The following is a 17,259-nucleotide window of genomic DNA, read 5'->3' on the forward strand; positions in this document are numbered from 1 at the left end:
TAGATTTTAATAAAAGATTGAACTGGATTGAGCCCTAGCTCTGCCACTTATTAACTTCTTAGTTGTCTGTCCTCAGTCAACATTCTTAGTTTCTTCTCCCCTCAGTTTTTCTGTTAATAAAAGAAAGATAACTATGACTACCTTACCAAGTTGTTGTAAAGATAAATTTCATACTGTATACACTGTACTGTATGCAGTATACTGCTACTGTATGTACATATGTGGTTTCAGTTAATAAAAACTGAAAACAGGGTAGATGTTATAATTCTGGAAATCACATTGACCCTCATGAAATAGCTAGGTGAATAAGCAGTAGAACTCTGGACCATGTAATTTAGACATGTAAAAGGTCTTTTATCCTTTCCTTTTATAAATGAAAGAACCAGAGTCTTGGCCCAAGAAGCTCAGGTACTATTCAACATTACTGGTATTGGCTGCTAGAGATAAAGCCAAGAAGCAAAGTGTTTGATTGCTTGTCTAAATTATACCTTTTAAAATTCCTCTATAATGGCTGAATAGGAGAGAATGGAGGCCATTTTAAAATTAGCAGGTACATATGCTTATTAGGCTCAGGGTAGCTTTGGATGTAGGAGGTTTCAGAGCAGTAGTACACCTTGTGTATATAAACACATAGTCAAGGGATCAATCAAAATGCTTCACCTTCTTTTGTTTTAAGGCAGTGTCCCTGGAAATGAAGGGAATGAACTTCTTAGGAAGAGGATCCCTTAAAACACAGACGTGGGATAAATGAGATAAAAATATTCTTCTAAGGTATTAATAAGCACACTACTCCTTGGTTTATTCAATACATATCAGTGACATGTGGAAGGTTCATTGTTTTAAGTAGGTAAAACAATTTTCAAGAAAGCAAATAAAGTTCATGATAGTTTTTCCAAATTCCTGATATCATAAGAGCCCAAACACTGTGTAAAATTCCATCAGAATTATGATTTGTTTCCATAAGGTTATATGGCATGGCATATGTCTAAAAGTATGAGAACATTTCTTTGCCTTAAGAAATCCTTCCTATATGAGCAACAGCACCCTCTAAAATACAGTTATGGAGTGATGACTTCAGTGACTTGGCAAAACTTCAAAACGGTAATGCAATGCAATTTGAGAATAATGTGATTATTATTTTCCTTTAAAAAAATACTTCTACTTGTCTCACAATAGAATAGTTCCTCTTGTCTTCTCCTCCACTCCCAGTAAATGAATTAGAACTCTATCTCAGATTAAAAGAGGTTGAATGGAAGGAAAGATAATGAATGACTTAATTAAAGTGGATGGGTCTACCAAAGTGAAATGTGGCTGAGTAGAAGAGAATTAGCAAAGAGAAAGACACTAAGGGAATAACTCCAAATCCTAAAATTTAAAATTCAAAGTCTAGTTATTTTTTAAAATCTTTAAATGTTGAGGCTGCTTTCAAGAATCTAAACCAACCAAGGGTTGAACTTGTTTTATGCGGTAATAACAGTTGCTCCTCTAGACTTTCAAAAAGTCTGGTAAAATGTTTCAGATTAACAAAATTTAAACTATTTAAATTTCACTGATGGGAACCACACACATTTCAGCATAATTTATATGCTTCTAATATTGTATTTCCCAAACTGTGCATGAGGTGCCTTAGAGCACTGCAGTACACTCACCAGGGTACCTCGAAATATCTTGAATTTTTAAGGGAAGCACAGTAATACATGGCATCTGTCAGGTACCCATGAACTACTAGCTGGAGGTGGTTCACAGCTTTACCATTACATTTGGCTCTGTTCTTTTAGATGATGCCATATCTTTGCAAAACTGGGCAACATGAAAATCAGTGCGGAACAGGAAGTGAGGATGGTTATATCTAGTCTGATTCCAAGGCTTGGGAAGTTCCCATTGTAACTTATTTACTAAGAATGACAAACTATACATGTATATATATATACACACACATATATATTTTTTGATGTTCATGTGTATTATTTTTTTAACTGGCTACTAAGTTTTTAGGACACAAATAGTTATGTTATTTGGACCTAACTACTTAATAAACAGAACTGTCAGGCTGTTTGTTTGCTTGTTTTGCCTATGTGTACGAGGGAAAAGATTACTAAGACACTAGGTACTGCAATATAAGAAAGTTTGGAAGCTTTTGTTCTAACATTTCCATGCCTGTATAAGTAGGTGTCACGTCACAAGTAAATGATGCTTTATGCAGTTATTTTCTACATGCAGAATAGCTAATGCTAGGAAAGATGTTGTTCAAAACTACAATGAGATATCATCTCACACCAGTCAGAATGGCCATCATCAAAAAATCTAGAAACAATAAATGCTGGAGAGGGTGTGGAGAAAAGGGAACACTCTTGCACTGCTGGTGGGAATGTGAATCGGTACAGCCACTATGGAGAACAATATGGAGGTTCCTTAAAAAACTACAAATAGAACTACCATATGACCCAGCAATCCCACTACTGGGCATATACCCTGAGGAAACCATAATTCAAAAAGAGTCATGTACCACAATGTTCATTGCAGCTCTATTTACAATAGCTAGGAGATGGAAACAATCTAAGTGTCCATCATCAGATGAATGGATAAAGAAGATGTGGCACATATATACAATGGAATATTACTCAGCCATAAAAAGAAACGAAATTGAGCTATTTGTAATGAGGTGGATGGACCTAGAGTCTGTCATACAGAGTGAAGTAAGTCAGAAAGAGAAAGACAAATACCATATGCTAACACATATATATGGAATTTAAGGGGAAAAAATGTCATGAAGAACCTAGGGGTAAGACAGGAATAAAGACACAGACATACTAGAGAATGGACTTGAGGATATGGGGAGGGGGAAGAATAAGCTGTGACAAAGTGAGAGAGTGGCATGGACATATATACACTACCAAACGTAAAATAGATAGCTAGTGGGAAGCAGCCGCATAGCACAGGGAGATCAACTCGGTGGTTTGTGACCACCTAGAGGGGTGGGATAGGGAGGGTGGGAGGGAGGGAGATGCAAGAGGGAAGAGATATGGGAACATATGTATATGTATAACTGATTCACTTTGTTATAAAGCAGAAACTAACACACCATTGTAAAGCAATTATACTCCAATAAAGATGTTAAAAAAAAAGAGATTGTATTTAAATATATGATTCAGAGCGGAAACTAACCCTCAGGAAGCAATCCAGATATGCACTGTTTAAACAAAAGAGCCCTTAAATATAGATAAACTTCAGAAGGAAGAAGTGAGATAAAATTGAAAGCCGGTTTTGTTTTACTCCTTTTTCCCCCTAGTCTCTACTTTGATTCTGTCTATTTTACTGCGAGGATTCCTCAAGCCAAATACATTCTTCTTAATCTCTAATATGTTTTTCAATACTAACGCTGTAGAAGTAGTTATAAGTAAACTAGTAAGGCAAACATATATGTATATGCTCTTTTCCTTTTAAGGTCCTTCAGTTGAGTAAAAAGTAAGCTCTTCTGTCACTCTTATTTTCATAAATTATACAGTGCTTTGTAGGATATTAGAGAGTCAGCTACTAGATATTATCAAAGTATTTCAGCCTTATATTTTATTGAGCAGAATTTATAGACTGCATTGTTCTGTAACTTGTCTTTCATGACTTATCCTGACTCTGCTTCATGATCCTTTAGGTAATTTCTTGGTACAAGGACAGCTTAATTGCCAATTTAAACTTATACTATAATCAGAAGAGTCATAACTACTAATAGGCTATGGCTGTATTACCATGCTCGTCGATCTGACGTAGACGTTGTTTTTCAGATGGCAGTTTCCGTCATTTGGCACCACTATGCCTGCCAATTTGCTGTCTAGAGCAAGATGAGATGTCTGATCTGTCATCACCAGCAGCAATCTTTTAGCTTCTTTTCGCCATCCAATGTGACTCTTAAAATAAACATGAAATTAAATCTTGTACAATAACATAGATCTTTACTATGGTCTTCATTTCAATTAAACATTAAATTTAAAACATTAAGTCAGGCTAGAATGATGTGCATAAATTCAATGCTGTTTCATAAATAGCATTAACTTTTATTTGTATATCCTCTTCCACAGCCGTTTGACCACACTATCTCCTGGCTAGAGACTTCTGGTGTTCCACAGAGGAAGAACAAGCCAGGTTTATGAAGTGCAGACTGCCCACTGTGATGTGAGTAGGACAACAAGCTATTTCTGTTTTTTCCTTGGAGAGTAGTGAGTGAAAAAAGCAGCCCTTTTGGAAATGATTTTCCAAGTGCATAAGTTATTCTTTCCCTTTTATCTTTTCCTATTTATAACCCTCTCCTAATTTAGCCCCTCTGTCCTGAACACATACCAAAATGAATAATACTGGTGACGAATAACAGATAGGAGAAGAATGTATTCTTCTATGCTATGTTTTCACTCCATAAATCAAAGAGAAAAATCCTAAATTCTTGGAGAATTTTTCATCTGAGCAAATATTCAATAATGTGAAACTTCTTACCTCACAGACAGCTGCCTGAAGCATAGCATCAAAACCTCCTTCAGGTGTATCTATATTTCCAGAGATCTTCTGTCTGTGAACTGCTTTTTCAAACTCAGTGATGTTCTCCGTCAAAGACAGCACATGGATATACCCATGGGGAGGCATACAGTCTAAGTTGTAGTCACTATATGGGTAAAGAAGAAACGCAAATTCTGTTTTGCTATGCGTCCTTCAAAGATCCAAAATACTACTCATGGTCATAGTAAAAGTGTGTGGTTGATGTGAGAAGGGAATACCTTTTTTTATTTTTGTCAAGAAAATTTTATTAGAGAAAATCTGTATTTTATAAAATCAGAGAAAAGCTCAATATTGGTGAATATTTCTTTGTATGTAGGAATATAATGCCTTGGTTGTCAAAACATAAAGAAGATTAAACATGTTTAATATAGGACATCTAAGGGCTTTTATTATGCTAATATGCACTGTTAATTTTTAAGAAGAGATGAAAATTTACAGTGATTTCCTATCACATTTGCCCATGGAACAGCTGAAAAACACTTTTTGGGAAACGTTTTTAGGAATTTAGTTAAAATATTATACTACTGTTAGATATTTTAAAATATTTTGCTAATTTTAAAGCGATGCTTGGTGTAGAATTATTGATGAATGGTCAATTTCATTAAAATTGTTTTGAGAATTCCATAATGTCCCCAAAGGTGAGGATCATTCCTCAGGTGCATTTGTATTTAGGGAGAAGGTGTGTGAAGCTCCATGTGGAGAGGCATCAGTCTTGTTCCTCTACAACAGAAAGCAGAGTTGTTTTGGTAAATTAGAGTATATACTGTAAAGTGATCTGGGCAATTCATGAAAGTAGGAAAGAAGATGATAAAATGAAATGTTTTGTTAAGGAAGAACTGAACACATTTATATTTCTCTCTGAAAATTCAACAGGCTAAGTATTGTGTGAGAAGTGGGAAATTCATTTTTTAAAGGTCTGTTTTCCTTTCATAGTAGGGAATATGCTGTTCCAAAATGATAAGAAAAAGGGCTCTTTCTAGCAAACAAATTCTCATCTTTTGACCTACCTACCCTCCATATGCTAGCTGAGTTTTCTTTGAAATCACATCATAAGCAATGTAATTATAAACAGTCACAATACAGTAATGGAAATACAGATGCAATACTGGCAAAATAAGTACTATAAATTTGATAAACCTTAATTCAGCAAATTTGGAGTGATCAAAAAAGGAATACAGAATTTTCAAAGACGTATTATATATATATATATATATTATATATATATATATATAATATATATATATATATATATATATATATATATATTTGGTAGCCTGATTATTGGAGGTTTATCCAAAATTACTAATATTATTTGTGTTTTTTGTAATAGAAACTAAGTGAATGATATTTGAAAAAATATAAAGTAAAAAGCCACCCTTCAGTCTCAGAAGTTTTCAGATAGGAACATACTTCTTCTATACATATTTTCATTTATCATTTAATTAAAACAAAAATATAAAATTTAGTAAGTCTTTGATTTAAAAACAAAATGAGGTTTTATAAGATTTTAAATTTGTTTAGCATTAGGAAGTCCACGTCAAATATTAGATACCTGCATTGATTATGAATTCTTTCTGGATGGATACTAATGTATGGTGAAACTGTTTTATCAACGTATGAGCCAAATCCGAGGCGGAAGTCATGGGAGAAAAATGCCATTTTTCTAGATAAATCATTTCCAACTGAATTTAATTTTTCAATATTATTGTGCATTGATGCTGAGACATCAACCAGATAATAAAGATCCACAGGATATTTCTTCAGAGGATGAATTTTCAGCATAAAATTAGCTTCAGCTCCTAGTTCAAAGAAAGACAAACATAGTATAGTATTCATTTTAAACATCTCAGGTTAAGCTATCAATAAGCCAGTCACATTTTAGGTATAGAACAATTATCACAAATTTGTGCATAATGAATGAAATTGGGAATATTCCAGAATAATTTCAAGGCAGTTTGGAAACCATACCATCCCAGACATACCAATGTCTTAGTCTCCAACTTCTACAATGCATTTCTCGTAATTCTATAGGACAGGTAGAGATAATAACAAATAGACCAGCTCAACATAAATGTAATAGGGAATATATTTATCACCATATGAACCTGTATTTCTAGTGTCTAGTAAAGCACAGCACAAATGGCAACAGCATTCTATCATAAGAGAGAGTAGGTGTCTGTGTTTGTTTTCAGGTCGCATTTAGATATGAAGACAGACAGAAAGGTATTCTAAGAAAATTTACCCCTTATTGGATGCAGGTGTAGATTTATTCTTTTGAGTTAAGGTATATTTACATATGACATATGAAAACTCTGGTACTGAGAAGTACATTAAGCTATTCAAAATAATTCCTACCTCATCATGTTACTTGATTAGATTCTCCCCAACAGTTAGTTGTAAGAAGAAATGAGACAGTGGTCTGAAGAATGATACGCAGCAGTGCCACATTGAGGACCAAGACAATGTAGGGGACAGCATTTGTCCAATGCATAATGGGTGCATGATAAACATATGTTGAAGGGAGATCACAGGGGCAAAGAAACTGGATGAGTAGAGAGGGTCACCATGAGGAGAATTGTTGGAGCCTCCAAAAGACAACTATCTTTGCAATACAATTTTATTTAGTTTTCTGTCCATTATCAAGTGATAGAAGGATCTGGTACCCTACAGAATTAGTACTTCTGTATTTAACTTTCTAATGTACATGATGAAAAGTTATCAATTTAAATACAGGAAGTTTGTGAATTTTACTTTTTTAAATAATAAAGCAAATACTTGTAAGTCATTAATTATTTGTACATGGGGAATATTTTGAGTGTAAAAACTTTTTAATACCAATTTGTATACATAATTGGTAGCCTGATCTACTTATTAAAGGAATCTTACAATTTATCAAATCATATTTTCAGTCTTAATATGCTTAAAAATAGCAATATTTTTAAACTTACTTCACAAATCAAATGTTCTTCAGCCAGATTATGGAATGTATTAAAAATAGTAAGATTTTTTGGTTTGTAATATTAATTATGGGAGAAAGGGGCTATTATTCCTAATTTGCCTTTAAATGCAGGAAACTTCTTTATTATAACATTCTTGGATTTTCAGCCCAAGAGTTTGGGAGGAGAAATTGGGCTTGCATAGCCCAGCCCAGTCAACTCTTTCACTCCTTTTTTTTAGGAGCTGGGCTGCCTCCAGTGAACATATATTTGGCTCTGCTTTCCAAGTATCTGGTGAAAAATCCTGCCCATGTGGAAGTGTCCTGCAATTTGGGTAGAGAAGTTTAATTCAGAAGAATGATAGAATCTGGTAGACAGGGCTGGATCGATGAGAAATAGAAATGGAGCATATTGGGGAGTGTGGTTCATGTGGAGGAGCTTGAATTTTAATGTGTGGGTCAGCATTTAATTTTTAATTTTTTTAAAGTTGTGTAGTTGTTTTTTAACTGTTGACTTGGACATATGGCTGAAGGCATTAGGAGCTGGCCACATGGTATTTTCTTCTTGATGGATCATTATAGTTTATGGTGGCTCTGTCTAAAGATGAATGGCTGCCTATTTTTATAGAGTCATCGAAAAATGTACCAGATATTCAGCGTATTGTGTGAGTTGTTATATTATTGGTTGGTTATCTCAGCCAACAGGCAGAGTCTACAAAGCATCAGCAAAAGCACAGGCCTTGGAGGCCTGAGCTATTCAGGAAGCTCCAGTAAAATGCTAGCCACACAGGAGCCTTCAGCACATGTCAGCTGCTCATAGCCTAGCAAGCGAATCCTAGTCTCACTGACCTCAGCAAAGAGAGGGCTTTTAGGAAGCCTTGCCAGAGGGCTTTTAGGAAGGCCAGTCTCACTGGCCTCAGCAAAGAAGAGGGCTTTTAGGAAGCCTTGCCAGGCTTTTAGGAAGCCTGGCCAAATGGCCATGGTTAGAGGATGCAGGCTGCTGTAGCTTGATTTGGATTACATAGATGCTGGCGTTAGCACATGTACCTGGGTCACTTGAAGACCTCAGCGTGGGCTGACACCTCAGTAAGACAAGTTTTCACTAAAGGAGAAAGGAGAATCTTTCTGTACACAGGCCTTTTACTCATCGCTGGAGAGAATGATAATCGCTACTTTTAAACTGCAAGGCACTTGAGTTTCCTAAAAGGTTCTACCTTTAAGTAGTAAGCTTAAGGTGGGCAGCCCTACATAGGCTGACCCCAAACCCCACTCTGCTTGTTAAGGAGGAAGCTGAAGGGGCCAAGCTTAGATTACCACATTTTGCCCATGAGCCTGAGACACTCCCCACATTATGCTCTCAAGTTGGCTTTGGATTGGATAATTATTTATGACGGAGAAACCTTCTCTTGGAGGCAGTAGAAATATCTTTTCATGGGAACATGGATACCATGTCCCTGGATAAAATCGCCATTCAGTTCCTACTGGGGTGCCACCAACACTGGGCTCAAAGGGAAGATGACATTAAAGAGGTTTTGAATATATCGAATGAGAAAGAAACACGTCTAAAAATAAGACAATATCTGCGGCCATCACCACTGTGATATAAATTCCAGCAGCAATGTCTTAAATGCTACTCTGAGAGCGGAGCTATGTGGGGGTGGATTCTTTTAGTGGGTAAGAGCTACTAAGTTCAGTGATCCATATAAAATATTTACCACAGTATTTGGTACACAGTAAATACATAGACATTAGTAATTATTACCATTAGTATTACTAGATTCTAACATTAGATCTGTTCTAATGTTAGAGCAGATGATAGATAGAACTGTTCTATCTAACATTAGATAGAACAACATTAGGGTAAGAACTGTTTATTCATCTCTGAAGCCTCTGGGTTTGGTACATGCATAGCCACTCATAAATGTTCTTTAAACTATATTGGAAGAATATTTTGATACAGCATATCAAAAGGCCCATATATATACCACAGTAAGAAGCTAATATTTATAACTTCTTTCCCATAGTTTAGGGAGATCTTAAATAGTTTCTCTCTATAAGAGGAAAAGAGAATCATCTGGCCCCAAAATATTTATGCCACCACTTACATTACCTCCAGGAAAGCTTCATCCTCATAATTTGAGATTCTAAAGGCTCAAATCCTATTCCTTTGATTAACTTTAAAGGCAAGAAAAGAGTCTGTGACATAGAATAAGAAAGAGGACTTGGAGGAAAGTTGAGACCTACTTAGAGCTATTGCCAATATTGGTTTGAATAGACCAAAAAACTAAAGTTGTTCGAATGAGTTTTAAATCACTCAAATAATGGCGTGAGCATCTCTGAAGAGCTGGCTACAACAAACATGACTGGATATTAAGATAAATAAGAAATATTCTGCATAAGATGAAACTGAAAAACCATAAGAAAATATGGAGAACTGTAGCAGGAAGAAAGAGCTGCCAATTTCTATTCATTATCCTTGAGCAGGGGAAGGAGAGGGCCCAAGAATAAGACTAGTTTGAAACAGCGAGGTACAGACTCCAGCACATTTCTGGATTTCTGTGTGGGATAAAATGGGGGATATGTGCCAGGTGTTGAGGAGTAAAAATGCATGACTATATATTTTTAGGTTTTTTGAAAAAAGTTTTGAATTCAAGAATACCTGAAAAATCTTACATTTTAAATTAAGCTACACTAAAGAACTTTTTTCTTTATAATATTAAAATGAATCAAGTTTGAAACCTTTTCTTCAATTAGTGAAGTACAAATTATACTCATCCTTGTCATATACATTATATTACTTCTGAAACAGAAATCGAGAATTATCTTCTCTCACCTATCTTCCTAAAGATTTCATTTCATTTCACTGTTCTTAGGGGACATAAACTAGGATTAGTCGCCTATTTCTGTTATTATTTTTCCATAAAATTGATAGGTAAAAATTTTAAAAGTATAGTTTAAGAAGTGAAAAGTAAAAGAAAATATCTTTTTAAAATCTCATTTAAAATATTCAATTATATATATTATATACATATTTTATATAGCCCTAACATTCCTTTAAAAACTTAGTATATGATAAAATAGAAATATTTTTATTTTTAAAAATAAAAACTTTTAAAAATCCTTAATAAATGCTACGTTGAAGGTCATGAATTTTTATCAGGTAAGAATCAAATGGTTATCTATAAATAACTCTAAAAAATCAAAATTAATATTAGGGAATAAATGTATTTTACACTTAGGTATTCATTATACCAGACCCTCAACTCTTATATATGTGTTAGGGTGCAAAGGACTTTTACATTGTAAGGAATGAGGTTCCTATATATCTGTAGTTGGTAAAATACAGCTTTATATATTATGCCCCAAAGCTGGTATGTCTTTGATGCCACGATGCACTTTTAGATGAACTTATTAAATCTATTTTAATAATTATTTGCTATATATGCAGATTATAAAAATATAGTTCTGTCATAGCTATGTTGGAAATATAACATACACGTTAGACAGTTACACTATTTTCACACAGAAATTCATGAGGATTGGGGAATTGACTAAAATCAAACCCTATAGTGATTGACATAGACATTAAGCATTTGTGTTTTGATTCTCCTACTCCCATGATCTCATTCATACTACCTTCACTTACTACCTCATGTTGACATCTCCAGCTTCTCTATCTCCAAAGCTATCTCTCCCCAGAACTCCAGCCTCTAACGGATAAGTCACTACCTTAATTCAAGATGTCTGTTTGAACTCAGACTCACCCCCTCCACAAAGAGCAGCCTTGTCCACCTCACCTAGATGCTCGAGCCAGAGCCCAGGTGTTCCCATACTCATCAATCACCAATCCCTGGGGATGAAACCTCCGGATTATCTCTCAAGTCTGGCCATTTTTCTCCTGCCTTGTTACCATTACTGCCATTGCTTATCTACAGCACTGAAATAACTTCCCAACTTTTGAACTGTTAATTTATGGTCTCAGGAGAATTCAGCCACCATTATGTTTACAGAAGAGAACAGACTAAATTCATTTAAGTATATAAATTTAAAAGTAACATACCAGTATAAAAAAATGCACCTTGTAATTTTCAAGTCTCAAGTATTTAAAAAAGAGCAAGACATTTTTAAAGGCTATTAGTCATTTTTTAGAGGTAAATAATATATGATAAGCCTCATCTGTAAGCTGTTGAAAATTAATATTCAATGAGAAAAATAAACCAATTTGTATGGAGGGGCAAATCACACACAAAATGGAGAGATAAAGATAGTTAATAAGCTTAAGAAAAATGTTCAAGCTTTCTAGTAATAGGAAAAAGACAAAAGAAAACACCTAATGGACTAGTTACACTTAACAAATTGAAGAGATTAAAAAGAATGAGAATGGGTGAGGTTGACTCTTGAAAGCCTAACTGGGCATGAATTTTTCTTGTGAATAATCTGGTAATATACATGACCTAATAAATCTATTCCTAGGAATGTATCCTAAATAAATATGTTGTTATATATATGGAGAGATAGATAGATATAGATAGATACATGTATAATGAGTATCACTGAAGATTTGTTTAAACAAACTGCATTTAAATTTGATTGGGACTGTCTTACATTTATTGATTCACTTAGATTTTGTTACATTACTGGAATATATTTATAGAAAACTGTTATTTTTATAATATTGATTTCCTATTCAGGAACATAAAATTCTTCTGCATCTATTCATACTGTCTTTTACGTAACACAATAGACTCTACTTTTTTTTTTTTTTTTTTTTTTTTTTTTTGCGGTATGTGGGCCTCTCACTGCCGTGGCCTCTCCCATTGCGGAGCACAGGCTCCGGACATGCAGGCTCAGCGGCCATGGCTCACAGGCCCAGCCCCTCCGCGGCATGCGGGATCTTCCCAGACCAGGGCACGAACCCGTGTCCCCTGCATCGGCAGGCGGACTCTCAACCACTGCACCACCAGGGAAGCCCGACTCTACATATTTTTTAGAAAGTTTATCACTAGGCAGTTTACATTTTAGGTTGCTGCTTTGAAATGATCCCTTTTTAAGTTATATTTAATACTATATAGGAAATTCATTGATTTTTGAATATTTAAAAAATTTCCTGCCATGGCCTTTTATTTTTAATTTTAATAGTTAGTTTTCGTTGATTTGCCTGGATTTCCAGGTAGACATATAATGATAATTTTGCTTTATCTTTTCAAAATGTTGATAACTCGTACTCGGTTTTCTTGTCTGATTGCTTTTATGTAAAACTTTCAGAAGGATTTTAATACATATTAAAGAAATATTCTGCAATTTTGGTTTGGGCAGGAATGGATACTAAATTTTTATTGTATGATTTTTGGCATCTATTGAGATAACAATATATATTTTTCTTCTTTTGGCAAACTAAGATGATAAAAATACATTAATTTTAAGACAATCAACTACCCTAGGTTAAATCTACTTGTATGGTGACATTGCTCTTATTATCACATGCAGTTTAATTTGATTTCTTAAAATGTTATTAGGGATTTGATACTAGAGTTATGATAAGCTTGTAAAAATTGAGTAGCTTCTATGCCTTCTCTAAAACCATGGAAGAGTTTATGTAGCATAGGGATAATGTGTTCCTTAAATGTTTAGGGGAGCATGAAATCATTTCTTCCCATGAAAACCTTTAGACCTAATGTTTTTAGGGGAGTTTTTAAAATAATTTTCTTAACTTCTTCTATCTTTATTAGGTTTCTTAGGGGTTTCCCTCTTCTAGAGTCAATTTTAGTCATGTATATTTTCCTAGACAATTATCTTTATTATCACAATTTATATATTTTAACACATTCAATACATTTTACCATTTTTAATATTTTCTTAAAGTTGTTTTTTACCCAATATTTGTTTCTCTGGTTATGGTCTGTATAATCAGGTCATTTGCTTTTTTTTCTTTTTTCTTAATTAGCTTTGCCAACAATTTGTCTATTTCATTGGGCTTTACAAATAACCAGATTTTGGATTTATACGTTCATTTTACTTTTTTATTTCTATTTTGCATTTCATTTTGTTTTTTTTCTTAACTTATGAATTTCTTCCTCTTGTTTTCCTTATGGTTATTTTGTTTTTGTTGTTCCTATACCTTTATTTGGATGCTTCATTCTTCTTTGATAATAAAAGCATTTAAAGTTTTGAATTATCCTGAGAGCAACTTTGAACACATACCATTATATTATGATGTGTGTTGTTATTATTGTTATTATCAAATAGTCTATGACTAGAGTTTTGATTTATTCTTGGAGATAGAGTTTATTTAGGAAAAGCTTTTCTTTGTTTCTCTATTATTTAATATTTGTTTATCCTCTTGTATTGATTTTAAATTTTATTGTGAGGTGTTCAGAGATGTTGGCCTATAAAAACAGTTTCACTTTTTGGAGTTCAGTTTTCTTGTATAAAATATAATTAATTTCTAAAAATATTTCATAGCCTTTGAAAACATTATTTTATATATCAAGGATTATGGATTGATTTTTTCCCCCTCCCTGCCCCCCCCACCAGCCAAATTTCCATGTCGAAGCCCTAACTCACAATGTGATGGTGTTTGGAGATGGAGCCTTTGGGAGATGACTAGATATAGATGAGGTCCTGAGGGTGGGGTCCTCATGGTGGATTCAGTGCCCTTATATGTAGAGACAACAGAGAGCTCCTTTTCTGTCTGTCTGTCATTCTCTCCCCCTCTCCAGAATCCGAATCTGCTAGCACCTTGATCTTAGATTTCCTAGCTCCTAGGACTGTGAGAAAATAAATTTCTGTTGTTTAAGCCACTTAGTGTATGGTATTTTGCTATGGCAGCCATAGAAGGTGGCAAGTGTCATAATCTTACCAACCTAGTTACTTTAATTTTTGTATATCCCTTTCCAGCTATCACTCATTTATGTCCATACTGGGCTGTATAATTGTTGGATATGGTGAAGTGCACAGTTTTAATTGGAAGCTGGGAATATGCCTAGGGCCAAGAAAGAAATGGATTTCGTTATTTTGGTAATCCAAGAGTCTGGGGAAAATAGCTCAGCTTTGGAATTGGGAGGTCATATGTCGATAATGGATATTCAAAAGTTTAATGACAGGACAAGACCACGCAAAAGGAAATATTGATGGCTTGAAGGCAATTTCATACCACTTAAAACTAAATGTATCTAGTTGAGTGATGCATATCTTTGTACCTGAACTTATCTTGCCATATGTAGTTAGTTCATTGGGATTCTCTGGCACTGGAGAAAATGAATAATTTCCAGTGGCCTGCTACATGTGCAATACAGTGGTGTGGAAGGACAAGTATAAGAGAAGTATTGGAAGAAAAGTGTATATTACTCTCAGGGGCCAAAGCAGCTCAAGCTAATTATGATAATTATGAATTATAGTTTTCAGTTTAAAAACTTATCACACAGGCTCTAAGACTTAGCTTAATTCACATCTCTTACTAATTAATCAACTAACAAATTCAGCAAACACTTATGGAGTGCTTACTACATGCCAGCACTCTGTTAAGCATTGGAGAAACAGAGTGGAATAAAACATGTTCTCTTTCTTCCAGAGCTGGCAGTGGCATAGGAACACAATTACAGTACAATGTGATCAAGTTTGGAAACACATAATTATAATATAGTGTGGTCAGGTTTGCAGAGTGTCCGAGGCCACACAGCTAGCTACAGGCATAAGAAAGACTAGAATTCTGATTTCTTGATTCTGAGCCCACTCTTATTTCTACTGCAGCAATACTGCCTGCCATAAAATGTTAAATATGAGCAAATAAAACTAGATATAATTTCAAATTAAGACTCATCATTGATTTATTTGAAAATAACCATACCTTGACGTAGCTGAATCAGCACTTCTCCTGGTGTCACCTGGGTATTAATTTCATTTTCACTTGGTGTTACATGCACAGATGGGTATTCTATCAAATCAATTGAGCAGCCTTTGTTTATTAAATTGGAAACAATATCACAACGTTCATTCTTTGATCCACCTGAAATGAAATCCTGTTTAAAAGAAGGAAAATCACTGATGTTTTTAGTGCATATCATCTCAGTTATAACCAAAGAAAACCACATAACAAACACTGCAAAGAAGCCATTTTCCAATATTGTACAAATTATACAACTGTTAAGAATAGCTGCATGTTTCCAATAAGAATACTGGCAAATTTGTCTTAAATAAAGCTTTAATTTCTAAATGTTATTTTGAAAGAAGAAAATGAATAATAAAAAGATTTAAACTAAGTACTTTAAATATTGTTAACTGATCACTGTAAAATTATACCAACTTAATTCTTTCTAAATATTTTACTTCGGAAATACTGCTCCAAAAGAAAATTTAGCCAAAATAGACCATTCAGTGTGGTTCCACATGTAAGCTTCAGTTCTCAAAGAACCCAACTGGTATGTTTACTATATACTATTATGTTTGGAATGTGAGAGCAAGTCCTTAGAAATCACATGCCTAATTAGGTACTGAAAATTCATAAAAGAATGAATTGGAAATCTATATTTCTTAGACTAAAAATTTCCCGACTTCTTATACATGTAACAGCCTGTAATTCAGTAGACCAAGGAAGATGCTCATAATGAGGCTGGGAGATACAAAAGTGCAGCTCAAATTCTCCTGATTTTGAACAGAATCTTGAACTTTCATTACCATTCAGCACTGGTTAGTTGATGGTAATCCAATAGCCATCCAGTAAACTTGGAATTAATGGAGCAAGCTTAAAATATAATTTATCTTGACTGAGAAAGATTTGATATTTTTATCTTTGAATGTAACCATTCAGGATTTTTCCTAAGAACAGGAAATGTATTGAAAAGTATAGAAAGATAGTTTATTATATATAATGTTGGCCTGAATTATTTGGGATATTTGCTTACATATTGGCTGGATATTTGCTTAGTGATCTTCCTGGATGTGGCTATTTTGATCTGGCATTCAGTCATTCCTCATCTAGTTCAACCGATTCAAAGAACTGGGTTTCTGATCAATTACTCATTCAATCAAAGAATGTTGACTGAATACTTACTCAGGGACAGTAGTTTGTTAGGTGCTGAGGATACAGACTGGAACACGACAGATAGAGTCCCTGTTATCAGAGTCAACAGACCATCAGTGAATTCAGCCATTAAGCAAGTAAATGTAATTATCATAGGCATTAAATTTAGGGGAAGCACAGAATGTCATAGGGTTATGGAGAAAAGAGATTATATTCAAGTTTAATATTAGTTGACTATGAGATCACTAATTATGAATAAGGAGATCCTTGGCACTGGTGAGGAATTAGATGGGATGGTGGTAGGCAATATAAAAACATTCATACAAAGATTTTAATTTAATTCTTCTCTCAATTTAGAAAAAGGGTTGGAAAACTAGAGACAGTGGGACAAACACAGCTCATGGCTTGTTTTTGTATGGCTTGAGTGCTAAAAAATACTTGTTACATTTTTTAAATGCTGTAAAACAATAAAAAAGGAGAAGAAGAATGTACAACAGAGATAGTATGTGGCATAAAAAATTTTACTATGTGACCCTTTACAGTACAGATCCTGAATTAGAGTGTGGTGCACAGTTGTAATATAAATATAATTAAAAGACAAAAGAGAGGGCTTCCCTGGTGGCACGGTGGTTGAGAATCCGCCTGCCAATGCAGGGGACACAGGTTCGAGCCCTGGTCGGGGAAGATCCCACATGCTGCGGAGCAACTAAGCCCGTGCACCACGACTACTGAGCCTGCACTCTAGACCCCGTGAGCCACAACT

The 17,259-nt window shown here is 34.5% G+C and overlaps 1 protein-coding gene across 1 annotated transcript in view; it reads right to left on the bottom strand.

Moving 5' to 3' along the window:
* Positions 1-17,259, bottom strand: part of ITGB8 (integrin subunit beta 8) — a gene marked incomplete at its 5' end in the record, with an annotated part of 96,200 nt that overhangs the window by 38,718 nt on the left and 40,223 nt on the right. The window contains 4 exons of the mRNA XM_081244972.1: positions 3,744-3,902; positions 4,483-4,648; positions 6,095-6,341; positions 15,324-15,495. Of these exons, the coding sequence (XP_081101098.1) occupies positions 3,744-3,902; positions 4,483-4,648; positions 6,095-6,341; positions 15,324-15,495 (744 nt within the window). The remainder of the gene's footprint in view (positions 1-3,743; positions 3,903-4,482; positions 4,649-6,094; positions 6,342-15,323; positions 15,496-17,259) is intronic.

The sequence above is a fragment of the Mesoplodon bidens genome (assembly GCF_964165515.1).
Source record: "Mesoplodon bidens genome assembly, chromosome: 9".
NCBI lineage: Eukaryota > Metazoa > Chordata > Mammalia > Artiodactyla > Ziphiidae > Mesoplodon > Mesoplodon bidens.